The sequence below is a fragment of the Phocoena phocoena genome, chromosome 7, assembly GCF_963924675.1.
Source record: "Phocoena phocoena chromosome 7, mPhoPho1.1, whole genome shotgun sequence".
In the NCBI taxonomy this organism is placed as follows: Eukaryota; Metazoa; Chordata; class Mammalia; order Artiodactyla; family Phocoenidae; genus Phocoena; species Phocoena phocoena.
The window spans coordinates 36188247-36216194 of record NC_089225.1 but is presented as its reverse complement, the minus strand read 5'-3'; the positions used below and the strand labels follow the sequence as shown (position 1 = coordinate 36216194).

The window sequence follows — 27948 nt, the reverse complement described above, 5'->3', positions numbered from 1 at the left end:
CCAAATTCTGAAGATAAACACTGGGAATGATTAAGTTATAAGATCTATGAGGATAAAATCTGGCAAATCCACAATGGCCACCTGATAAGCACCCAGTAACACCCCAAATGAACACTTGTAGAAATCTTCCATCAAACAACCCATCCACACCACAGTCAGGATAAATTGACCACAACACCATTATGAGAACACTCCCAGGAACAGAGGATTTAGCCAGTTCATGCCCTATCTGAAAACCAATTAACCTGGAAAAATTGTAAAAATAAGGCAAAGACTAAGATCATGCCTTAAAAGATCCTTTGAGATCACTGAATGAATTGTAGCAATTGCTTCCCTCTATCATTTATGAATGTATACTATTAATAGTACATTTGTTACCTGGGTAGGTTAAAACATTTGCTTGTTGAAAAGCCACAGCATTCACCATGGTTAAAATATTTACCATTAGATCTTGTATTTCCTGTGTAGAACATTTTGTCTTGTTTATCCAGCAGTATGGGGATACATTTAATTAGAAGTTATTCATGATTTTTAGTAACACAGGATTTTACTTACTCTAAAACCTTATTGTCTGTATCACTGACAATCCTCTAGAAAAATATAAAGGACCTTGACACAACTGAAAAGTTACATCTATTGGAGATCCTAAACTGACATTCTCCAGAGACCCTCCAGAAATTGATGGTTCCTGAAAGTGGACTGCTGATTCAAGATATTAAGAATAAGCTGGTAACTACACACTGTGAAATGTGTTTTCACAAGACCATTGGGGGAGTTCCCTGGTGGCCTAGCAGTTAGGATTTCGGGCTTTCACCGCCGTGGCCCAGGTTCAGTCCCTGGTTGGGGAACTGAGATCCTGTGAGCCGCATGGCTAAAAAAAAATAATAATAATAATTCCCCAAACTGCTGGAACAATATTCTTCTATGTAACACACTTAAGAAAAGTACTTTTATATAATTATGCTTTTTATTCTTTAGTGATTTAAAGTTGTACACTTTTGACTCAGTCTATTATGTTACCCTAACCAATAATAATGATGTGCTTATATGTAAGCTTTACCAAAAACAGTCACCACCTCTCCTCAATAAAGCTGGAAAAGAATAAAATAAAATAAATAAATAAATAAATATTTTTTTTAATGCTGGAAAAGAAAAAAATTAAAAATAAAAACGATCACTTTTCTAATTCTGTAATTGAGCTCTCCTAAGCTTGGCTAATACAGCCAGGTTGAAAAATAATTGAAGGTATGTTACATAATAAAACTATAATAATTTATATTATGTATTATTAAATATATTTTATATATCAATAATTATATTAAAGTAATAACTATATATCAGTTAATATTTAAGATAGTATATTATATAAAATTATATTACTATATTATCTATAATATATAAATGAAGAAAAATATTCTTTTGCTGCAAGAGAGGGATATAACTATTCTTGGGCTGTAGCAGTAATTGTTTCTCATCACTACACCCAAAGACAGTATATCTATAACTTCAAGATTGATTGTACCTTTTGGGGATCTCCTGGATTCTTTTTCCTATGTGACAATCAGTCTTCAGTGCTGACCCAGAACCAAGGCTGTACAAGTGTTCTGTAGGGCTTTCTGTGAGATCATTCCATGAGTTTAACTCCCCAACACTCTCAATGAACTACATTTCTTTTTTTTTTTTCTCGGTACGCGGGCCTCTCACTGTTGTGGCCTCTCCCATTGCGGAGCACAGGCTCCAGACGTGCAGGCTCAGTGGCCATGGCTCACGGGCCCAGCCGCTCCACAGCATGTGGGATCTTCCCAGACCAGGGCACAAACCCGTGTCCCCTGAATCGGCAGGCGGACTCCAACCACTGTGCCACCAGGGAAGCCTGAACTACTTTTCTTAAGAAAGAATCTGAAAGATAAAACCCTTTTTAGCAAAAGATTTCCCCCAAATATTTTCCCCCCACCCACAAGCACAACTTGAGATGGTAATTAAAAATTTGTCCCTTCACACTGGCTGAACCCGACAGGCAATAGAATAGCATAGCCTTAATTTTTTTTGGTCAGCCAGGAGGGAGTCTGTGCCATTACTAAGACTTCTCATACAGGGAATAACACTTTGGGTGAGATAAAACAATCTATAGCCAAGTTAAAAGAAAAAACAAACTGACTAAGGTAGACTCAGGGAGTTGTTAGGCCTTGTTTTATTCCTCAGGCTTGTAGAATCTTGGTTCACGGTTATGGAGTATCTTCCTTTCCCTTTTATTACCAATATTACAGGTACTTATAGTTTTACTTGTTTGTCTCACTGTTGTTCAGTGTCTGTTGTCCAAACTTTAAAATGATTCCACACAGCCACTGGGCTAACAGTGATTCAACAAATGATTCAAAGACAAAAACAAGATAAAATCACAATGATAAATGTGCAAATTGAAAATCATATCTCCATAAAGGGAACCTCGATATTCAAGAACCATGAACAACAATGGTGAAAATCTGGACTTTTGGTCCTTCTTTCAGCTTTGGCTGAATGAGGACGAAAAGAGAAGACTGAGAATAAAGGAGTCCCCACAAATGCAGGAAAACACTGCTTACTCCGAAGCCATGATACTAAGTAACCATCAGAACTGGTCTTAAACCTGTTCCGTTGATCAGCTACTTACCTCAGTGAACAGCAAACTAATCAATGTCAGGTCCTCACTTCTGACAGTCAGCCAGCCAGGTATGAGCTCAGTCCAGTAAACATGACTTAGAGCGCCAGTCAACAACAGCCTCGCTAAGTCACCACACTTCAATTGCTGACGTTTAACCACGTACGCTTCTGAAAGCCTGCCAATCCCAAACATCCTATAAATAAATCTTTCTATAGTAAGCAAGAAATTCAACACTATTATATCGAGTGTTGGTCGTATCATCATTGGACAAATATCACGCTGTTTTAAAGGATTGATTTTAGGGTAAAACATGTGATGTCTGCAATTTAACTTCAGATGGTTCAGTATATTTGTTTATATCAGAGACAGAGAGGTAAAGCAAATATGGTGAAAATATTAACAATATTTTGTGAGTACATCTAGGTGAGCATCATTATAGTAGCCTGTAACTCTTCTGTAAGTGTTACCGAGTCCAACCTCGCCCTGGTCGCCACCCAACAGGCCAATGAGTCGGAGGCGAGGTGTTGAGGCAAGGAAGACGACTTTATTAGGAAAGCCGGCAGACTGACAAGATGGCAGACTAGTGTCTCCTATAAACCATCCTATCGGGGTCTGGATGCCAGTTTCTTTTATAGAATCAGAGAGGGAGAGGTGGTGAGGAAGTAAAGTAAAAAGGCAGAATAGAGAGGGAGAGGTGGTGGGAAAGAAAAGTAAAAAGGGTCATCATTCTTACAAAACATCTCCTGGAACGACCAGCCTAGGTGAGGGGATGTGTTAATTTCTTCTTTCTAGCAGCCATTCACAGGTGGGCAGGGTCAGATTTTCTCCCTGGGAGCTGAACAGAGGCACTTTAGTTTAACATTGAGGCAGAGGGGCAGGGTTCCCTGAGGCAGGCCATTATGTATGATTATAATAACAAAAGCAATGAAAAGCAAAGGTTAAAGTAGAAGAAACAGACCAAGCATGGAGTCCAATTTAGCTCTTCCCTGTTCTATAAGTTTAATTTTTCAAAATTAAAAAATGTAAACAAGAGCAGGGACATCAGCAAAATGGTGGAATAGGAAATTCCAGGCCTTTGTTCCCCATGGAGACACTGACTTAACAACAATATAGGTGCCAAATTGCCTTTATGAGAATTCCAGAAACCAGGTAAGAGGTTGCAACATGCCAGGTGAATGCAAAGCCAAGAAGAGACATAAGGAAGCAGGTAGGAAAGTTCTTATTTGCCTGTCCTAGTTCCTCCCCATCCCCCATCCCCCCACCCCCAGTGAAGTACCTGGCACTCCCGACTCTCAGTTTCTCCCTTGGGAGGGAAACGGAAAAGTGGAATGTGCATCCAACGTTCTGGCTTTTCAGAGGGCTGCTCAAGGGACTGGTTTCTGCCTTGCCTGACTCAGTGTGCTGATGGGAAAAGAATGGATGTGTACTTTGAATACCAGGTTGGCCAGCACAATAGCTTGTTACACTAGAGAGACTGCAGTACTGCAGACAGACATTAGGGAGAGACTGCAGTACTGCAGACAGACACTGAGTAAGTTTACATTTAACTTCTTAAGAATCTACCTACTGTTTTCTAAAATGTCTACTATTTTGCATTCCTACCAGCAATGAATAAAATTCTAGCTGGTCATATCATCATCAAACTTGGTGTGGTGGGACTTCCCTGTTGGTCCAGTGGCTAAGACTCCACACTCCCAATGCAGGGGTCCTGGGTTTGATCCCTGGTCAGGGAACTAGATCCCACATGCCCCAACTAAAGATCCCACATGCCACAACTAAGACCTGATGCAGCCAAATAAATAAATATTAAAACAAACAAACAAACTTGGTGTGGTGGGGGGTTTTTCTTTCTTTTTTTAAAATTTTAGCTATTCTAGCAAAATCAAGTGGTATTAATTTGCATTTCCCTAATGGCTAACAATGTTGAGCACCTTTTCATGTGTTTATTTGCCATCCATATACCTTTTTTTAGTGAAGTGCCCAATTCTTTTGCCCATTTAAAAATTTTATTTGTTTGTCTTTTCTATTATTGAGTTTTAAGAGTTCTTTCTTCTGGATATAAGTCCTTTGGTGTATGTTTTGCAAATATTTCTATCAGTCTGTTCTTTCATTCTCTTGACAGTATTTTTGGAAGAGCAAAGTTTTATATTTTAATGAAGTCTAATGTATCATTTTCCCTTTATAGTTTATGTTTTTTAAGTCCTATTTAGGAAATATTTGCTTACTCCATAGTTACTAAGATTTTCTCCTATATTTTCTTCCAGAAATTTCATAGGTTTTTGACCTTTAGGTCAGTTAATATGAGCTAATTTTCTAAATGGTATAAGGCAATGGTCTTTCTTCCTTCCTTCCTTTTTTCTTTCTTTCTTTCACATATGGATATCCAATTGTTCTAGCATCACTCTTTAAAAGAGTATCCTTTCTCCCACTGAATTGCGTAGGCATCTTTGTGGAAATTCAATTGACTATACATGGGTAGGTCTATTTTTGGACTCTGTTCCATTGACCTGTAGGTCTACCTTTATACCAATACCACATTCACTTGGTTACTGAAGCTTTATTTTTTTTTAATATTTATTTATTTATTTGGCTGTACTGGGTCTTAGTTGCGGCATGCAGGCTCTTCGTTGCGGCATGCGTGATCTTTATTTGCAGCGTGCGAACTCTCAGTTGTGTCATGTGGGATCTAGTTCCCTGACCAGGGATTGAACCTGGGCCCCCTGCATTGGGAGTGCGGAGTCTTAGCCCCTGGACCACCAGGGAAGTCCCATGAAGCTTTATAATAAGTTTTGAAATCAGAAAGTTTTACAAATTTCTGCTTATTTTTCAAAATTGTTGTGGCTATTCTCATTTTTCCTTTGATTTGGCCGTGTTTCCCTGTTGCTTTGTATGCCTTGTGCTCATCTGTTGAGATCTGGGCATCTGAAAAACCAATCAGCTTAGCTAGAGATTTGGGAACCTCTCAAACCTTTTCTGGGTATGCATCTTCTCTGGACTTGTACAACTGATTTCCCAGTTAAAGAGGTTTACCTCTGCTGCTTCTCAGAAGCCCATAATTTCCTCTCCCTAGTGTCTGTCTGCAGTACTGCAGTCTCTCCCTAGTGTCTGTCTGCAGTACTGCAGTCTCTCTAGTGTAACAAGCTATTGTGCTTGCCAACCTGGTATTCAAAGTACACATCCATTCTTTTCCCATCAGCACGCTGAGTCAGGCAAGGCAGAAACCAGTCCCTTGGGCAGCCCTCTGAAAAGCCAGAAAAAAAAAAAAGTGGAGTGGGGAAGGGAAAAAATATGCATTTACATACAGTCTTTTGAAGGATATTGAAGACCCTGGAACTAGCTCTTGAGGACCAGAAATGGGTAGATGGAGAAACAGGATAGGAGGAAGAATATTCATAATAACATCAGCTGTAAATTCTTAAGTTTTGTTAATATGAGCAGATAAACTAGCCCAAAATTAAATTAAATTGAAAGCAAAAAGAGAAAAAGAAAAATCTTAGTTGACTAGATGAAGAGCTGTATTAAGTAGATGATCAACTGTGCTGAAGATACTGCTGTTTAGGCAGAGCATACATGTTGCTTTTCCCCATAGCAGTAACACTTTAGCTGGAACACTGATGTTTATCTAGCATTGCATTGTCCTCTATAGCACTTTTTTTTTTTTTTTTTTTTTGCGGTATGTAGGCCTCTCACTGTTGTGGCCTCTCCTGTTGCGGAGCACACGCTCTGGACGCGCAGGCTCAGCAGCCATCGCTCATGGGCCCAGCCGCTCCACGGCATGTGGGATCTTCCTGGACCGGGGCATGAACCCGTGTCCCCTGCATCGGCAGGCGGACTCTCAACCACTGTGCCACCAGGGAATCCCTATAGCACTTTTAAACTTGATTACCTGTAACTTTTAAATTGAAAAAAAAAAAAAAAAAAAGCCAACTCGTTACAATTCTAATCATTTTTACCTTCTAACCTTGCTCTTTCTGGTTTTGCAAGAAACAGCTCATATACTGGAGCAATTTTTCCTACTTCTGCCTACATTATGTGAATAAGCTGTTGATGAGGCATACTTATCAGGTATATAAACAAACCTGCAAGTGATTCCTATTTACTGTAGCAGGGATAGAACTTCAAAAAGCAATATGAAAATTAGTTTTCATACTGTATTGTACATGTAATTTTATTTTAAATGAACATCTTGACTCAGTTAAATCTAATACCATGTAACTTTTCTTTTGGCATCATGAGAACTACTGTGAGGTTACTAACACTTAGGCAAGTAATAGTCCTATTTATAATTGTTTGACAGTCAAGTAAGTGCTCAAAAACTGTTTTATATTTTATGAATACTGCTAAGGATGTGGCTTTCCCAGTGGAGGCCCAAGAGCCTGTGTTTTTAGGGAGTTTACTTTTATATATTGAGGTTTTGTGGGATGTGATTTCTTCTTGTGGTTTTCTTTGCTGGGCATTTGTTCAGAAGGAAATTAAATAGCTGTGGATATATATTTTAGACATTTAAAAACAACACAAGACATGAAAACAACTTGCCTTCAAAATAAGTTTTTTTTGAGGGGAATGAGTTGTAAAACATATTCTGAAAAAACTTCCTTTCCAAAAAATTTTCTTCAAAAAAATCTGAACTCAAATGTTATATTAAATAAAATATTAAATACGTACGTATGTACATGTATAAACATTAGTCAGTTTGTTTTCTTTTCAGAGAATGATATTGATATCAAGATCACATTCAATTGAAAGTAAGTAAAACTTAAAGAAATGGAACCTCCCAAACCCACACATAAACATGACAAAGAAAAAAAAAATAGAGAAAAATACCTACAGATATATTTAAGCAGGTATTAAACTGAAAACATTCAAATGAAGTGGAATTGCTAGAACATAAAGAATACTGGAGTAGACATGTAAAAGGTGCTAAATTGAATAAATAAAATCAAGTTTTTAAAAATGTTCTACAAGGTCACTTTTTTTACTAAAATTATTATTAAAAATTATCTCTCTATATATTATAATTCTTCCTTTTCAAGAATTTCTATAGATCTTAGAATATGATCATAATGTATCCTAAATCTCAGTAGGAAGGCTTGTAACTAATTCAGTCAAATCTCTAGAAGTCATTATAACCCATCTCTGATCCTGTATATAATATTCTCATATAATACTCTCACTACACCATTGAGATATAGGGGAACCTGGGTCAGTGGTAATAGATAACATTTAGCATCATTCTAAATATTTCATACATCTAAATATTATTTCCAGGAAAATCTTGAGGATTTATATTCATTATCATCAATAATAATACCTTATATCCTAGAGTGCATTGTAATTTTCAAGTTAACACACATTCTTCAATTTACTGTTTAAATTCCATTATCAAAATTTCCAAAGGAAAAAAAAAGTTAATTCTGATAAAGACCAAAACGCCTGTGGAGGGAATATAGTCAATAATATTGTAATAACTTTGTATGGTGACAGGTGGTAACTAGACTTAAAATGGTGATCATTTTGCAATGTATAAAAATATCAAATCACAGTATTGTACACTTGAAACTAATATAATATTGTAAGTCAATTACACTTCAATTTTTAAAAGCTGGGGGGAAAAAAGACCAAAAAGACTATGGGTGGGAGGAAAAGAGTAAAAACAATAGTGGAAAAAAAAAAATTCATGATCAAGGAAGTAAAAAAAGTTTACATGTAGGCAGGAAAACATGAACAGAGAAATGTTATACTAGCCTTAAATAATATTCACCTAAATTAATTTCTCTGAGTTTAAAAAATAGCTATCTTCTGTTTACAGCTCCTTCTTGTTTATGCTTTGTCATCTAGAATTAGACATTTATTCCTAAGTCTAACCCTGCATGAAACTGATTAAAAGGTGTATTACCTTTATATCACTGCTCCACTCAAATTGTAACATACATAGTAGCTTAAAACAACATGAATTTATTATCTTACAGTTCTGTAGTTCAGAAGTCCAATGGGACTCTTTGAGCTAAAATCAATGAGTCAGCAGGGATGCATTCCGTCTGGAAGTTCTAGGGGAGAATCTCTTTGCCTTTTCCAGCTTCCAAAAGCCACCCACAATCCTTGGCTCATGGCACCTTTCCTCCATCTTCAAAGCCATCAATGTTGCATCTTTCTGACTTTGCTTCTCTTGTCACGTCTTTTTTCTGACTCTTTTTCTTAAGCCTCCTTCATCCACTTTTAAGGACCCCTGTGATCACATTGGGCCCACCTGGACAATCCAGGATAATATCCCATTTTAAGGTCCTTAATCACTTGTGCAAAGTCCCTTTTGTCACCTAAGTTAGCATATTCACAGGTTTTGGGGATTAGGATGCAGACATCCTGGGAGGGAACACTGTTCTGCCTGCCACAGAAGGTTATATTTAATACCTCATTCTCTGACCACTACCTACTATCTCTCCAGTGCGTCCCCTTTCATACTTGATTTGACAATTCTTTGAGCCCACCACTTTTTTACTGTCGCTCATTTCCTTACTGTCCTCTCTTCACCCCTTATCAAACTAAATTCCTTGGGTTATCATTGCAATTCCCTTCTTACCCATATCCTCTACTCCTTTGCCTCTGTCTTATACTCACTTGGCAAAACTGACCCTGCTGACTCCTGCTCTCTCACTAATCTTTGTCCTGTGTAGCTGAACATGGCCAGAGGAAAAGAGACTTGCTGACCAATCTCCTGTTAAAGTCCATACCACAAAGGTCAAATGGACCCTTAATGCTGCTGGTTAATGACGTGCTATTTTCCTAGTCCATTCACTTTCTCGCTTCCCTAGAGGATGTCTTTGTAGGCTGAGTGAGTAGTGCAGCCCACCAGCCATCCAGCCCACCACTCCCCATTAGTGTCATAAAGTCCAGCTTATCTCCCTCAAAAACATTTTTTTATTTTAATTAATCTCTGACTCAGTAATTCTACCTCTAGGACCCTATCCCAAATAATTAGAGAGCTGTGCAAATACATATATGTCCAAGGATGTTTATTGAAACAATATTTATGAAAACTACCTATAATTCCCACAATAGACAGGCTTACATAAAGTATGGAACAATCATAACATGGACAGTTTACAGAATACTGTAAATGAAATCATGTTTTTGCAGAATACTCAACGATAGGGGAAAACGTGCACACCGTAAAGTTCAATGGTAAAAAATCCAAGATATCAAATTGTACATAGAGCAGCATTCCAAAATTTGAAATACAAATACATATAGATACATATACCACAAATCAAAAAATGACTAAAAGAAGAATATATGAATGTTAATGCTTGTTATTTTTATGCAATGGGATTATGGGAGATTTTATTCTCTCATTTAAAGTTTTCTGTATTTTCCAATTTTCCCCAAATTATCAGGTATTGCTTTCACATTTAGAAAAATAATAAATAAATGTTAATAATAATAATAATATAAAAGTGAGATCAAAGAGGCTCCAAAAGATAGAAACATAAATGCGGAATGTCTTTCTTTGCTTTATAAATGGCTAAATCTTCCAGCTAAAAAGTTTTTATTTCCAGGAGAAGTAGTACTTGTATTCTTTCCTTGACTGGATTTGGATAGAGGATCCACTGCAACATATTTGATTTGGAAACCTCCTGCTGTCACTGAAGCATCACTTAGAAACTTCAGGGTCATGACATTTCCTGGGGAGGAGGAAGGTGCAAAAGAACCATGATGTTACTCTCCTTCAATTTGGCTGACAATTCAAAGACTCATTCTCAGAGGAGAATATAAAAATTCATGAACAGGACTGCCAGAATTCAGAATTAGATTCTCAAGCTGTAGAGTCTGTAGTTTCACTGCCAACTGGGACCAGGACTGTCATATTTTTTCCTGTGGCTCTCCAATCTGTCCTAGAGGAAATTGTGTCTATTTTGTTTTCAGAGGTATTCTTTGTAGAAGGTACATCCATAAAATTACAGGAGAATGACAGGCAGTTCAAACCATTAAGATATGGATGGATTATTTACTAAATGAGGGCAACAAGCCTTGCATTTGTTAAAAAAAAAAAAAAAAGAGCCCACAAAGCTAGATCCCTTTACTCAAAGCACCTAACTACATTTTACCTGCATTAAAGACCAAAATGTACCAAAAACAGAAAGGAAAAATGTTATTGTGTAAAATAAATATAGGAATATTTTTCTTTTTCAGGAAGGAAAGACCTTCTTAATCCAGATCACAAATCCAGAATTCATTACAAAAACCCCATATATATAAGATGAAAGGCACAGCTTGAAGTGCCTTTCATCTTATTTTCCAAAGCAACACTATGAGTTGGATACTATTAAAATAGTCATTTTTATAGACGAAATTGAGGCACAGAAAACCTGAGTAGCTTGCCCAAGGCCACAGGGTTATAAGTGGCAGAACCAGGTTTGAGTTCAGAGTTCATGCTGTGCTCCACTGTACTTTTCTCAAACTTGAAAGAGTTGTTTAAATTAAAAAAAAAAATTTTTTTCCAGATTACTCAACTGGTTAAAATACAAATTGGCACTGTAAGGCTAGTGCTAATTTGGTGACATCTATCCACATCTAAGTGCACATCACCTATGATCCCAAAATTTCACTTCTAGAAATTTACTTTTTAAAAATAAAATAGCACTACAAAATAGAGTTTTAAAAATGTCTGGTGAAATGTTCAATAGCAAAAGAAAGAAAAATAGAAAAACAACCACCTTCAGGATGTTAAATATTGGTATATGACAAATTATGGTACCTATTAGGTAGTCATTAAAAAGAATTAGAATGATCTAAATATTATACTCTGACTTGAAAATAGCTCCATGGTCTCCGTGTATTGATATATAATGTTTGTATAATACAGGAAGACATCTGGAAGGACGGTCACCACATAGTTATCCAATGCCTTTCTTGGGTGGGGAGACATGAGAAGGGTGGGCACATTCTTTCTTTACATACCTTTTTTTAAAGTGGTACAGTTATGGGTAATTTTTAGTTTATTTAGTTTCTGTTTTTGTTTTTTAATATAAATATCCAGGGGTGAGTAAGTATATATTTAAGAAGAACACTAAATCAAAACGTTAACAGCATTATGCTTGACTGATAGGATAATACTTTAAACATATTTTATATCTTCTTTTTCTATTACTTTGTATCAATGTATTCTTCCTGCTGTTTTGCTAAATCTTTGGCTTTTTATTTAACTATGCTCTTTTCTGTTGATTTGTTTCTCTTTGAATAATAAATTGTGTGGGTTTTTCTTTTTTTAGTTCCTTGCAGTTTTGCAAGAAAAACACTGATTTTGTGTTACATTTGGAGTAAGTTTTGTCTGTTTTAAACAAAACAGGAAAAATATTAAGTTTTAGGCTTCTTTTTGACTCTCCCTCTGTTCACTTTGTTTTTATTTTAAAAATAGGATTCTCACCCCCCAAATACCTCCTACATCTCATAAAATGTCTTCTTTTCATTTTCTGTTAACATAAAATATGTTCTCAAGTAAAGAATAAAAGATAAATAGAAAGTTTAACAGATTACTCTTCCTAGGGAGACTGTAACAGTAATGAATTCATAAATTTTAAGCATTAATCATTCCAAGACTGAACAAGAATTTCCATCTCTTGTAATGATTCATAAATGAGAATTGCATATACTGCAAAGCTAGGGTGTGGGACTAATTTTAGCTAGTAGTATCTCAGCTTAAGGACTGCTTAGAAATTGCAACTCAATGTAGGTTTGTTGTTTTTAGTTGGAGAAGTAGTGTGATAATTTTTTTATGATGTGGAGTAAAAATAGAGCAAGTCAGAATGCCAGGACTTCCCTGGTGGTGCAGTGGTTAAGAATCTGCCTGCCAATGCAGGGGACACAGGTTCAGGCCTTGGTCTGGGAAGATCCCACATGTCGTGGAGCAGCTAAGCCCATGCGCCACAACTACTGAGCTTGTGCTCTAGAGCCCACGAGCCACAACTACTGAGCCCATGTGCCACAACTACTGAAGCCAGTGTGCCTAGAGCCCGTGCTCTGCAACAAGAGAAGCCACCGCCATGAGAAGCCCGCGTACCACAACAGAGTAGCCCAGCTTGTGGCAACTGGAGATAGCCCACGTGCAGCAACGAAGACCGAATGCAGCCCAAAATAAATAAATTAATTAATTAATTAAAAAAACAAAAAAAGAATGCCAATTACTGGTGCTGGTGATGAAAATGAAAAGGAAAATGAAGACATCTAAGAAAGTAAAAGTTCTTAGTCAGAAAGTAGCAGTTTGAGGCAATAGCAATGGTATTGCTTATTGAGATAAATGTATGCTGCTACAGGGACATTTCTTGGGGTACATTTTAAGGAACAAAGTCACACAAAATAATTAGCAAGAGGAAAAAGATTTGGAAAACTTTGCCCACTATAGCTAGCCTTTTTAGATTTACTATGCATAATTAGCATAGTAAAAGTTCTCTGACATCTTCTAATAAAGAAACCTGTTTCACATTGTTTAATCCAATATTTCCCAAATTTACTTGACCTTAAAGCCCTTTTCTCATGTAATATCTATTAAAAACATCCAACAGAACTGTGTTCTTCACAAGACTCTGGGGATTGCTGTACTAATGTGAAAATGCAATAAATATGATGCAAAATTTTTTTCAGTGATAGAAGGTACTTTTAACAACTTTACAAATTACTTCAATCCTTTATCAATGAAAAGTTTAGACCTTTTATTACCACATTTTATGGGAATTATAAGCTACAGCAGTATTTATGGATTTGCAGATTCAAGACTATCTCAGACTGCATTTCCTGCAAATAACCAGAGTACACATTTTTAGTGCAAGGAGTTGGTAAAAGTCTTTAAATATAAATAAGCACTTCTTTGCCTTTTACAAGCTAGCAAGCTATATCTGTCTTCAGCTCTCTCAACTTTAAAAAGTATATAGTAATAACTACTGGGTCCTTCATTTTCACTGTTACTGAAAAAGCAAATCATAGTTTTGTTCTTCAATTTAGAGCCATTACCTGTACTAATGATGTCTTCTGGAAGCTCATCTCCACAGTATCTGAAAGAGAATTTTTTAAAAAGAGAGGTCACATGAATGATTATTATATAGCTATTGCAAGTGGCTCTTACTGATAATTGACGTACTTTATTTCCCCTAAGTAATGGCTCATTTTTCTATTATTTTACAACATTTTATTGTTATCTTTATTTATTTTTACTTGAATTTGTAAGAGAGAAGAGGGGTTAAAACTGTTTGAAATATCCTTCTCACAGCATTAATGAGATTCTTAAGAAAGAATTTGTGGCATTACTGTGTGCCTACAAAGCTTTTTGTGTGGTAGACAATTTGAATCTATTTGGAAATTTTTTATATTTGTTTCTGATTAATCTCATGAAGTTTTCTTCACAGAGAAGAATGGGTGTATGGCTGATTTAAAAGGGAAAGAATTACGTTGGACCTTATAGACATAAGAGGGTGTGATTTTTATCTGAATCATGGCTTGAAGGGAATTCCCTTGCACATGATAATATAAAAAGTAAGGGTTTTTATCAGTTTCTAAAACCATGTAATTTATTCCTGAGGGGGAGAAAGTCTATTATAAAGGTAAATCACACAATATAATCCAATAAATAACAAATTAGCCTGTAGATTAAAAAATCATTTATGATTTTATCTAGAGCTCTAATTGATTTCTGAAACTAGGTTTAGAATAAAAATGTTACCTTAATTCCCAAGGTAGGAGGTCCATTCTTTCAAAAAAGACTTTGTTCTTAATTCCTCCAACCCTACTTCTAGTCTTCTTCAAACTATTTTAAAAAACTATATATTTTTTCTATAGTAGTAGTCTCAGCTAAAGAACAAAACAAAACAAAAACCACTTTCCATCCAAAAATTGCTGTTCATTTATGCAACAAATGCCTTTGTTTTTCTTTGTATTTAAGTTACAGATTTCAAAGTCAATAAAAAGATATTGTCTGTCATTTTTAATTATCCCCACTACTATTTTCTTTCATTAAGTTACTATTATGGATAATAGAGAATTGATAACTGATAATCTATTGATAATGGATAGTCTAAAATACACATTATTAAGTGGGGACCTGAATACATAAAACACCTTAACTGTACACTCTTTAATTTACAATATTTTGTAAAATGTTGCAAATTTTGTATTGTAAAATTTAAACTATGTTAAAGATATGGATGGGAACACAAAAAAAGTGTGTCCCAGCATGTTAAAAAACCCAGGGAGAAATACTGAGGAAAGAAATACTTGTTTTTTATGGCAAAGAAAGTTATTTTTAAAAAGATATCCATTGTATATTTAGCTAAACTATATGAGAGAAGGGGCTATAGTTTACTTACTTGCCTTATATCCATAATGCTTAGTACAATGCTTTGTACACAGAAGAAAGGCAACAATTATTGAATTTATAATTATTTTTAGGAAGTTGACAGAAATCAGAACATTTAAAAAAACCCCAAAATTTCCCAACTCATACATCTTCTTTCTCCTGTTAGTCAAATCTTGAGGTCTTTATAAATAGAATATGTAACTAATTGTTACAACTTAACAAATCAAAAAGCATCTATAACTATTTTATTAAGTAGACATAGCAGCTGACTATGGCTTGTTATGAGTAACAGAGCAAAAAAAAGTCGTGGTTAAAAAAGGATACCTTGGGGCTTCCCTGGTGGCGCAGTGATTAAGAATCCACCAGCCAATGCAGGGGACACGGGTTCGAGCCCTAGTGCGAGAAGATCCCACATGCCGCGGAGCAGCTAAGCCTGTGCACCACAACTACTGAGCCTGCGCTCTAGAGCCCATGAGCCACAACTACTGAAGCCCACACGCCTAGAGCCTGTGGTCCGCAACAAAGAGAAGCCACCCCAATAAGAAGCCCGCACACCACAACAAAGAGTGGCCCAGCTTGCCACAACTAGAGAAAGCCCACATGCAGCAATGAAGACCCAACTCAGCCAAAAATCAATAAATGAATAAATTAATTTTTTAAAAAAGGATACTCTGTTGCAGGAGAATAGATAAACTGGAAAATCAATGTTGTAGGGACAGTTGGAGAGAAATAAAAGAAACATCATGCAAAATATCGGGTGTTCATTAGCTTCCTGTATGGAGAAACAATACATACCTTCCCACAAAGCCATGGACATCATCGTAACTGTCATATATCTCAACATAGTCAGCCAAGCAAGCTGGGTCATCTTCAAGGTCAAAGTCCAAAAAACTCAGGTGAATACGCTGACCATACTTGAGTCTAATGTGCCAGTAGCAGATTTGGTTATCATCATACTCATTTGGGAAGCCTGGAGTTTTAAAAATTTGCTTTGGATCTGTGAAGACACCACCACACTCCTTTGCTGAAAAGAGGAAAAAAAAAAATGATAAGAAAGCATTTTAAAAAAATGATTCCTACTTTAAAAAAGATATTCATTTCTTAGTGTCCATCTATTTAGTAGTTTTTATGAAATAAAAATAAAATGATTTAATATATAGCATCCATAGTATATTGTGTGTAACTGTAGCTAAAGAATAAAAGTTTTTTCATTAATAGTTGCTAAATTCTCTAAAATGAATATAGACCACTTGTGAATTTTTTTTTGTTCTAACTTTTAAAAAATTAATTAATTTATTTTTGGCTGCATTGGGTCTTCGTTGCTGCGCGCGGGCTTTCTCTAGTTGTAGTGAGCGGTGGCTACTGTTTGTTGCGGTGCGTGGGCTTCTCCTTGGGGTGGCTTCTCTTGTTGCGGAGCACGGGTTCTAGGCACACGGGCTTCAGTAGTTGTGGCAGGCGGGCTCTAGAGCACAGGCTCAGTAGTTGTGGCGCATGGGCTTAATTGCTTCGTGGCATGTGGGATCTTCGAGGACCAGGGCTCGAACCTGTGTCCCCTGCATTGGCAGGGAGATTCTTAACTGCTGCGCCACCAGGGAAGTCCCCACTTTTGAGTTTTTTAAAAAGTAAAACAGCAAGAAGGAATAATAATTGTGCTCCTGTTGACATTTTTGCTCTGTTTACGTTTTAAGCATAGGATGCATGTCTTATGCGTACACTTAAATGTGTTTTGACAAATACATATGCCCATATTACCAACAGCCCAATCAAGATGACAGGGATTTTGTTCTGTGCTGTCACCACTGTGTCTTCAGGGACTCAGACACTTGGAATAATGAGTCCAATAAATTCTGTTTGGGAAATCATTATAGAATATGAAGATCACTTAGGGAATTTGAAGGTCACTCTAATCTAGTTAAAAGGAATAATTTATAATCATTCTATACTCCTTTTACTGGTTTACATTAGCAACTTAATCCTAATACTATTTGAGGATTTGGTGGAGATATCCATGTTGGTTTTTTCAAGTCATTTACCATTTCATCGATTTCTGTCCTGTCCCATAACCTGTTATAAGAACAAACAATCTCCGCCAGAACAATGATTTTACAGTATGCCTAAAGAGAAAGCTGTGGAAGGGCCCCAGTTAATTTTAAATATCACCTAAATGTCTAGTGTCTTGAAAAAAAGATACAAACTGGAAACTCAAAAATAATCTGAGTGGTGGTGATGGTAGTGGTGACTCTGGATAGCATTCAAAGGTATTTTTTATTATATCAATTAGAGGGTTTTTTTTTTTTGGCTGTGCCACACAGCTTGCAGTATCTTAGTTCCCTGACCAGGGATCCAACCTGTGCCCTCGGCAATGAAAGTGCCGAGTCCTAACCACTGAACCACCAGAGAATTCCCCAATTAGAAGTTTTTTACAAGAATATTCTCCTTTAAAATAACTATTACAATAAAAAATTGTGTTAGAATCCTTCACACCATAGAAGTAAAGGAAGCTTATCACCCCAGGGTAGAACAGGCTCTTAGAAAGGCAAGGAAGTGACAAAAGAGGGTCAGGGATCTAGTCTGAGCTCTGCGTCCAGTCTATACCTCAGTTTCTCCATTGGTAAAATAAATATAGTCATGTCTCTCCTGTTACCTCCCTCACAGGACTATTATGAGGGTAAAATATAAAGGATAGCTTAAGGGTATTATGCAAAGTGTAAGCTATTCTTATTGTATTATTAAATATTATATAATACATAGTTTATATGTGCACATAAGCATGTACAGTGCCCGCTTTGGGAGTGATTTTCTCTGTCCCATAGCATCCTATCTTTGATGTATATATCATTAGATTAGGAAAAATATTCAAATATTGAACTAACTCGTTTTTATATTTAGCTATATCTATTCAGCTCTATACTTCGTGTTACATATAATTATTGCCTCATCTCTTGCTTATTTAGAAAATGACAGATTTATAAAGCAGGCTGGGTCCCTGAGGACTGACAGCTAATTGGTTAAGAAGTAGTCATACAGGAAGCAGTCGGCATCATGCCACACATTCAGAACTCGAATGAGCAAGCTGACTTCTGAACACTTCTGAATGACCCTATTCTTCCTTGCTTCAATCAACTCTAACTTGGTGGTATTGATTAATTAATAATCATTGCTTTATTTTTCTGATACCATTATGATTTTTTTCAGTCCAATTATTTTTCAATGAACTGTTCTCCCATTGCTAGTTCAGGTGGCCCCCAGTCCCCTTCAGGTTGACCACATCCTAAATAATCAGTATATCACTGAATCCAAAAGTAAGCTGAGACTTGAGTAAGCACAAGTCTCCCAGGATTCTGTACACACATTCCCAGAGTAAAAAGCATTCAGCCTCTATAAGAAACAAAAGCAGCTTATAAAAATTTGTAAGTTAAGGTGGCATTCTTATAAAAGGGCAATGAAATACTGTAAGAATCTTTCCATTTGTACTTCTACATCTTCCTTAGACTTTGACCTTTGGAAATGATTGAGTAGATAGATGCTCAGAGATCCTGGAGTTTATCAAGCAGAAGAATCAGATAATATACTTGGAAATAGAAGTTACTCTTAAGATTAAAAAGAGAGTTGCCTGTATAAATATATTTAAGAAAAAGGAAGAGAGAAAGAGAGGAAAAGAAGATATATGAATTATTAACAATGACTAAATATAGGACTAAATATAGTATACTATAGGCTTAAAGTATGTCAAAGTGATTTGAAAGTCATAGTCTATATGAATGCACATTATTCATATTTTTTGAATTTTATTTATTTTTTATACAGCAGTTCTTATTAGTTATCTATTTTATGCATATTAGTGTATATATGTCAATCCCAGTCTCCCAGTTCATCCCACCCCACCCCCATTTATTCATGTTTTGTCTCAAGTGGGAATAGGTGACAGCTCTAGGAAAAATTCTTTTCTACTTGGAGTATACATTATTGTGAGGTAGAGGTTAGTTGCAAATGTGAGAAACTGTTCTCCAATGGTTAATATTATTAAATAATAAATTCTATAATAATATGCTAGAACTTCACTGTAATCTCCTACTTTGTCATGGACATTCTCTAAGGTAGATCCAAATGGGACACCACCTGAGGATGTTTATGATCATATATCTGGGAAATACTTTGTAACATGTTGTAACACTTTGTAATATTATCCTGGGGGAAATACATCCCAAAACAACAGTCTACTGTTTTCTCCAACAGCATGGACCAAGAATTACTGTTTATAGTAATTATAATGTGTTAATTTTCTCTTTAAAGTTTTCCTAGCTGCAATCAACCATGGAAAAAGAATATGAATAAACAGGTACTTACAATAATAACTAGCATATCCAGTATATATTTGTTAAAACAAACCACAGAGTGAGGGTTGGTTAGTTTGGAAGTTTAAGAATTTATGCCCAAAAAGAAATTAGGGAAAAACTTTGTTTATTCTGTCTCCCTTTTCTCATTCTATTAAAGGGATAATTTTGAACAGTTAACATTTGGTAGTACTACTTCTTGGTTTTAGCTAATTAACTGTGACAAGTTTATAATCTTTTTTTTTTTTTTTTTTTGTCCTTTGTAATCAGGAAGTTCCCTGGCACAGAAAAGAATTAAGTCGTGATCTCACCTGCCTACTAATTACTGGCTGTCTGAAAGTTACTTAAGCTCTTGAACTTTAGTTTCCTGAATTCTAAAATGGGTATAACAATAAAGTGACAGTGTGGATGAAGAGACATAAGTCAGTGTGTGGCACAGCATAATCATTCTATGAATGCTAGTTGTTATTAATAATTATCGTTACTAAATTGCTCTCTCTGGAAGAAGTCATTTCTTTTTACTAAGCTCTTAGTAACCTGTACCTGTTTTTATATAGTATAAAATTATTGTTTTTGACAAACCATGTGGGTTGTAGCAATAAGCATCCCATCTTTCACTTCTGTTCAGACGGACTCCATAATCAATAATACCAGTTTTTCCAAATCCACAGTTGGGCCCTGGCTTCACAATGGGGTATCCAACTCTGCCCTTGGCCATCCACCCAGCAGCACAGATGTGAAATCCTGCAAGAGAATGGAAGGGTAATGGCTTAACTGGTTATTCCCTCAGCTGAGCAAAGGTCATCTCAACCAACATGGCCCCTTGCAACAGGGACAGTGTCTTAACTGCCCAAATCTACTTCATATAAAAGGGGAAGAACTGTTTTCTTAAAAAATAAAGTTTGAATGTATATAAAAGTTCTTGTAACATCTGACTTTTACTAGGAAATGACATCTTACTTGGAAAAAAAAAACAAGCAGATGGACTAGGAAATAATAATACCATGGATATGAAAACAATCCAATTTCAGAGCTGGCTTCTTTTCACAAATGACGGAGCTAGTGCCATGAGTTAATTTCTGGAATTACCATCAATACTGAAAAAAATTTTTTCAGATGATAATTTCTCCTTCAGGGTCAATTAAGATATCACTAGGGCTTCCCAGGTGGCGCGGTGGTTGAGAGTCCGCCTGCCGATGCAGGGGACACGGGTTCGTGCCCCGGTCCGGGAAGATCGCACATACCGCAGAGCGGCTGGGCCCATGAGCCGTGGCTGCTGAGCCTGTACGTCCGGAGCCTGTGCTCCGCAACGGGAGTGGCCACAACAGTGAGAGGCCTGCATACCGCAAAAAAAAAAAGAAAGAAAAAAAAGATATCACCAATATTTTAAAAATTTGAATAGGGATAAAAGTACTCATACATTTCGAACAAAGCCTCAGCCTTGTTTTCCTTACTCAACTTTGGAGGCTGTTTAAATAGTTGCCGATGCCAAGAACGATTTGACTACAAGTCCCCCATGGCTAGTAATGTCTCTGGCCTTTGTATACCTCATTCCATTTACTGCGTCACACACACAGCCCAAAGGGTATAGACTGAGCAGTCATCTGGGGAGACTTTGGGGCATTTTCGAGAACACCTTTATTTTTGTCTTGGGTAATGTATAATAATAGTATGAGCTTTGCCAGGTATGTTCCTATCAGCAAAGGGATATCTTCAGTGGAGAAGAAAATTCTGAATTAGGGTGGCCTTTTGGATTCTCCTGAAAGTCCAGGAGAGACAGTAGCAACCCGTTTCTTTTAATATAAAGAAGCAAATAGCATTTGTTAACTACTGGGTTTTCAGCGGGTGTCCTGACATCATCTTCCCAGTTTCTTTCATCTGCCACCTTACAACTTGCTTATCCTCCTTTTCCTCATGGCTTTTGATCCTAAAGTACAAATGCATTCTCCCACTTAATGTAAAAAAAAGAAAAGGAAAAAATTGAAAATAATTGAAAAAAAATCCACTAAATTCACTATTTCTTCTACCAAGTAAATTTCCTTGTAAGACAACATAGTAGCATCATTTAACAGCTGAGGAAAATGACACACAGACGTCAAGAAGAGATAGAATGATATTAAAAATGAATAGCAGTGGCATTAAAATTAATGAGGGGTTTAAATGATATCGAGATAATGATGTCTTCATTTTCTTTTGATGTTTATTTATTAGCTCCCAATGGGGTGTGACCCCAACTAAGTTACTAGTAGTAAGAATTGTCTACCAGCTCTAGGCAGAGAAGATGGGAGAAGCCAGAGGAACTATTAGCAGGGGTGGAGAGAAAAGTCTTAATAAGGGGTTGCAGGAAAGGTGGAAAATTTTTTTTCCAAGGGTGAAAAAGAAGAAGATTATTGTCAAAGCTGTTACCAATTTTTCTGGCTGCCTCTAACTGCTTGTAGGTGGCAAGATGGCCACCTTCATATTCACACACCGCCTTCGCTTCTGCGTAGGTGAGCTTGTACTTGCCAGACCGCGCTTCTCTGTGGTACACGCCTGCTGCTTGTTCTGTGAATTCACAAAATGTCGTCAATGCACTATTATCCATTCTTGTGGAACAAGGGAAATTTTGTGGCCTCAGCTGGAAGATTACATCAGCTATTGTTCCCGCCAAAGGGTTCCCTGGGTCAGCTGCCTTGAGTGGCTAAGTTTTCATTGTTAGAAAGCTTTGGGAAAAAAATATGAATGAGGGGAATTTGGGGGGACATAGAAACTTGAGGCTAAATTATTTTTTGAACTGATAACCTGAAAGAAAGTTTTAACACAACATTGTATTTCTGCATTATCCAAAGGTGATAGAATTTTGACTTTTTTTTTTTTTTTTTTTTTTTTGCGGTACTCGGGCCTCTCACTGCTGTGGCCTCTCCCGTTGCGGATCACAGGCTCCGGACGCGCAGGCTCAGCGGCCATGGCTCACAGGCACAGCCGCTCCGCGGCATGTGGGATCTTCCCGGACGGGGGCACAAACCCGTGTCCCCTGCATCGGCAGGCGGACTCTCAACCACTGCACCACCACCAGGGAAGCACTGACTTTTTTGTTTTTTGACTTTGTTTTAAAAACTTGGAAAGGTAAGCAATAGGAAAAGAAAAGGAGTTGAAGGCAAAAGAAACCAATGAAAATTGGCTTACAATGAAGGAGAAAAGTAAGCCAAAATATCCATTTGAGGGAAATGACTAATGCAGTATGATCGAGAATTTAGTAAACAAATCAAAAACTGAGGAAAAGTTTAAAGGAATCCAAGGCAAGCAAATATTACATTGAAGAAAAGAAAAATAGATTTAACTACAGCAGAGAAAAAGTGGGACACACCTAACTACCAGTTCCTAAGTTCTTTATCTGGTTTGTCTTTTTCGGTTCACATTTGTTCCCAACGTATTTCAGATAGTGTTAAGTCATACATGAGCCATCTCCCAATAGATCACTGTTTAAAATGATTGTTTTGAGTCTGGAGTGCATTTTGCCATAGAAACAATGTGAAAAGATTCCCAAGACAATAATCATAACATAGCGCTAACAGTTCTATGTTGACTGTCAGATTATTGTTAAGTCTTTGTCCCCTGACCTGTGCAATCAGCCACCATCAAGACCATTTCCAACGAGAACGTATGTTTCTTGGCATGCAGCAAGATATGAATCCAGCAGTATTAGAAATACTGTTCTTTACTCTCTTCCCCAAGCTGAAGTTGACAATGCCACAGTTCAATAGGAGGTGCTGCTTGGCATTTTTCTGGACTCCAAGGGATACTGCTCTTATACCTTATACGGAAAAAGCCTGTCATTAATACACAGTACCTTAGTGCATCTGATACTTAGAGGTCAGAGAACACAAGGAACATCAAAGTCATTTTCCCCTTTGAGAGTCACCTACTTCCCAAGTGTCCTTCATAGGACACTTTACACATAGGGTAAAGCCTCATTAACTAAACTTTTACTCGTTTCCAATTTGGCTGTTTTAAGAATATACCATGAGGTACTTTGATGGGTGCTGGGGATCAAGCCCTATTCTCAAGCAACTCGAGCACTAGTGGGCAATGCAAGTACATCTATTTTGAAGTACAGGGGTACTAAGCCTTTTAGTAGAGAAGGAGACATGTAGTGCTTACTAATGTATTGTGATGGAGATTATTGTTACTTTTTAAAAATGTTAAAACTGTATATGTTCTCTATTTTATTTTATTTTTTTTGCGGTACGCGGTCCTCTCACTGTTGTGGCCTCTCCCGTTGTGGAGCACAGGCTCCAGACGTGCAGGTTCAGCGGCCATGGCTCACGGGCCCAGCCGCTCCGCGGCATGTGGGATCTTCCCAGACTGGGGCAAGAACCCGTGTTCCCTGCAACGGCAGGCGGACTCTCAACCACTGCACCACCAGGGAAACCCTGTATCTGTTCTCTAAAAGATCTTTATTTGAAAAAATTTTGTAAGAATTATTTTGTCTGCCAAGGTTTCTCAAACTAAGATTTCCGTGATATTTTACTCCAGAAGTAAAAATATGTTGTACTAAAAACACGACAGCAAGCTCCAAATGGAGTCCCTTATGCTAAGCCCCACATCACCAAACCAAGACTTAAGTATGGTTTCGGCTCACCCAGAAATGGAATCTTAAACCAGTCAGTCAGAAATCTCCTGATCACCACCAGTTAGGTCATCTGCCTGATAGACCCCTGCCATCCGCTGAAGGAAAGTAACCTTGCCATAACCAACCTGCTTTTTCACCTAGTAAAACTTCCTTCTGCCTGCTCCCTTCTGCCTATGAAAGTCTTGCATTTTGTACCACTCCTCGGAGCTCCTTTCTATCTGTTAGATTGGATGCTGCCAAATTCAAATGGATTTTTGCTCAGATAAACTCAAAATTTTAAGTATGCTTCAGTTTCTCTTTTAACAGATGTTTGCAGGAAAAAAATAAATTAACAGAAAAAAATTTTTTAATAATTTTAAGTTTTCTTCCTGGTAGTTTTTCTTAAACTTTTGGTACCTCTTAAACTTGTCTAGTAATAAGATAGTAACTTAAATAGCAGAAATGTCTATGCTATAATTTTTAGTTTATTAAATAATATTAATATTCCACACTGTTCCTGAAAGAGACCCAAACTTCCCATTATTTTGCCTTATGAACAGTTGAGTACCCTTGGCATGTGTACTTGACAGTTTTAAGCACACATTTATTTTAAAGTATTTCTCAATTCAGAATTTTAAACTACTAAGATGGTCCTTTGTACAATGAGTCCTAATCTAAAAAATTTCACCTTTCAGAGGAAGTAATAATTTATTAATTTTTCTAGCTGTCATTCACTGAAATTGAAAATCTATTTAACCAATAACTTCCTTTTCCTTTTAGTAAGTGGTGACACAATACTATGTTGGCTCTGATTTCTATTCCTGGTTCTACAGTGGACCAGTTGTGTGACCTTGTATAAATCACTGCCTGAGCTTCAGTTTCTTCATCTATCCAATGAGAATAATGACACCTATCTTTTGGAATATATAAACCATAAAACCCATAAGCATAGCTTCTGAATCCTAGTAGGAGCTCATGATAATGTTACTTTTCCCTTCTCCTTTTTTGGATTCAATACAATGGCTAAAAAGAATTGCTTATCTGTACATTTTTTGATTTTCATAATCCATTTAAACTAGTTGAAGTCTCTTGTCCTTAAGTGTCTTTAAAAAAAATTACTATCTAAGGAATTAGAGGATATAAGAGTTAAAAATAAACCTTAGGGGTCCCTTACTTCAGACTTCTCATTTTACCAGTATGGGACTGAGACCAAGAGTTTAAAGTGCCTTGTTCTTGATAGTTGCTAGCAGATTCCTGCCTTCTAATTCAACTCTCTTCCCTCCCTAAATAGTTTTCTAATACTACATTGGCCTAACCAACTGTAAACAATTTATGCTAGGCTGACTGATGAATAATTTGTCTCACATTGAAGCGTGAAGCACGGTGCAATCACTCCGGGCCTCAAATGTGCTGCATATACTATCAACAAACATTTGGGTTTGCGCCTCTCTATCTCTAGGACAGAACTCCTATTGTCTAGGTTTATATTTTGGTGATATACAACATCACTTTAAAAAAAAAAACAACAACTCCAAATTACTTGATCATTAGCAAATTTGACAGCATTTCAAAGTTTATCCATGTGGGTTTAACTCTTACTAGCTTTATGATCATCTTTGTCATTTCTGACAAATAGGTGTGTATTTCCCAAGTTTGATGGTGTGCAATGAAAATAAAGAGACTTGCTCATTCCTCTAGTAAATTCCAGACCCCATCTTGGCCAAATGGATTGCACTGTTCAGCATGAAAGCTGTTCACTGGCTCAAACTGAAAAAAGAGGCTGCAAGGCTGTGCATTGCAATCGAGCTTTCTAATGAAATCCGCATGGCTGCAGTTATTACCAGAGAGAAACATGCTGAAAGGGAAAATATTCTATAACTATGTGCTGCTTATCAAGCATAACATCAAGATCTAGGTTAATTTTGCTCTCTCTTTATTTATTTTATACAAGGATTTGTCAGTTTTCTTCTTGAGCAAGTCATATTTTTTTCACTATCAAACACAACAGTGAACATAAAGCAGTATTAATTTGTATCATGAGAATTAAAGCATTGTTTAGAGTACTATATGGGGTATTTTGGGTTTTCTCTATTTAGCCTTTTTTGGTCTGTTGTTTATATTCGCAGTTAGGTCTATGTCATTCCTTACATTTAACAAAACAAAGCAACAAAAGAAACTTTCCTTGTCTAACAAAAGAGGTAGAAAGGTATTTAAATGGATAGCTCAAACAAAAGAAATCAAGTGGTAAGAATGCATCCAGAAATACAAGCTTTTTTCATTTTCTTCTGTATTACAAGCTGGCTTTGTCAAACTAGTCAAAAGATGTTTGGAAAAAGCATGATATACACTACAGGTCAGAGTACATGGAGCAATGATTATAAAATTATTGTATATTCCAATTTACCTGTTGTAATTCTCTTATGGTCACCTGTTATGAAATCTGACTAGAAATGCATTGAAATGAAAACAAAATAATATATTGGTGGTTTTATTTTGTTAAGGAAACATTCTGCACTATACCACCACACCTTCTTTGAAAATTTTAAAGCATATTTTCATATGGAATATAAATATTAACCTCTATTTTCTACTGAAAAGTTCACTTTATAAAAAGCTATTTTAAAATTTTAGAAGGCAGAAACACTTTTTTAAAAATGATATATGCATTCCAGTATCTATCTTTCCCAAGCATTTTCTTTGAAAACATCAGCCTTGAACAGAAGAGAAAAATTTACAGCTTTGATTCACTTCTCCATGAATTCAAAGAAGCCACTTTCCCAACAAGAAGCTCATGAGTGAAGTTTCTTACCAAGCCATATGGAGTTATGAAAAATTCCATTTCTGAATCCCCATCCGTGAGCCTCTTCCCACAGCAAGACAAATAAGTAAATTAAGATGATCATATCTCAGTTGTAGAGAAGGAATAGCCTGTTAGGGGCTGCTCAGGATAAATTCCCAGAGCAGAGGCTGAAATGTGTCTGAAACATCTGGTTTCCACATCTTTAAATGGTTTTTCTTTTTTTTTTTTTTTTTTTTTTTCAGCTGTGAGGTCAGCAAGTACTCTCCAATGGCATTTTCCTCTGTAGAGTTACACAATTAACTCACTGTCTGAGGCAAATTCTCTGACTCATTTGCATTGGCAGCCAAAACTAAGGATATAGAATGATCATCTACATTTTAAAATTCACTTACTTTGAAAGGGGATCATTTATTCTATCTGTCATGGACACTTTTCTCTTAGGAAGTTTGTTTAACTTGGTGCAGATTCAGCAGTGGTTTCAAAACAACAAAAGAAAGACACCAGTAGGGATTTTAAGAGAAACCCTGAATATCTTATTTGCAGTAAGGCAATTATGCGGTATGGGGTTTGGGGTTAAACACTTGAACTTGACCCTGGTGATGTTACTTTAGTTTTCCTTAAACATTGCCAAGCTTGTATAGGACGTTTGAAACAAAAAGTGTGCACAGCTGGCAAACTCTAAACTGTCTCCAGTGATGTAGCATTTCTTTACCCTCTCCTCTGCTTTTGTCCTGGGTGGGGTCTGTTGCAGTCCTTGGTTTATTGTGGTCAGTAGGTAAATACATCAGCTTCCAGAAAAGTAGTTCAGTTTCAGAGACTTAGGACATTCCAGCATTTTGGGGCTATCTTATAATACAAATTTTTCCAGGCCACAAATCCTTGATTTTTTGGGAGGAAGGTGGGTGGGTAGGTAGTCTTAGAGTTAATTAAAATATGGCCTTACGTTCCCCGAACCACTCTAACTTTGAAGATGATTGAAATCATAGGTAACAGTTATCATAGAAAAGTCACCATGCCTTGAAATACCCCAAATTTTCCTCTCCTTTTGTGCAAGGTCCTTGGGGAACCTGTCTGGTAATACCCCACTGCTCTGATGGTAGTGGCGTTTCCTGTGATTGACAGCCATTTTTTTTGGCAGCTTTGGCTTCTCTTTCTCATTTGTCATTCTTCACTACTTAGCAGTCTCTACTCTTGCTACCAAACTGCTTCCCATTTGCTCCCATTATATTCATTTCTCTCATG

General features: G+C 36.7%; 1 protein-coding gene across 1 annotated transcript; it reads right to left on the bottom strand.

The window, feature by feature from the left end:
* Positions 1-9637: 9637 nt before the first annotated feature.
* Positions 9638-26886, bottom strand: TNFAIP6 (TNF alpha induced protein 6). The gene is made up of 6 exons (XM_065880578.1): positions 26716-26886; positions 21722-21859; positions 19898-20059; positions 15777-16005; positions 13643-13683; positions 9638-10320 (listed from the first exon to the last, which is right to left on the bottom strand). Exons 1-6 carry the CDS (start codon positions 26807-26809, stop codon positions 10151-10153), a joined length of 834 nt encoding a protein of 277 aa, XP_065736650.1. The 5' UTR covers positions 26810-26886; the 3' UTR covers positions 9638-10150.
* Positions 26887-27948: the final 1062 nt, after the last annotated feature.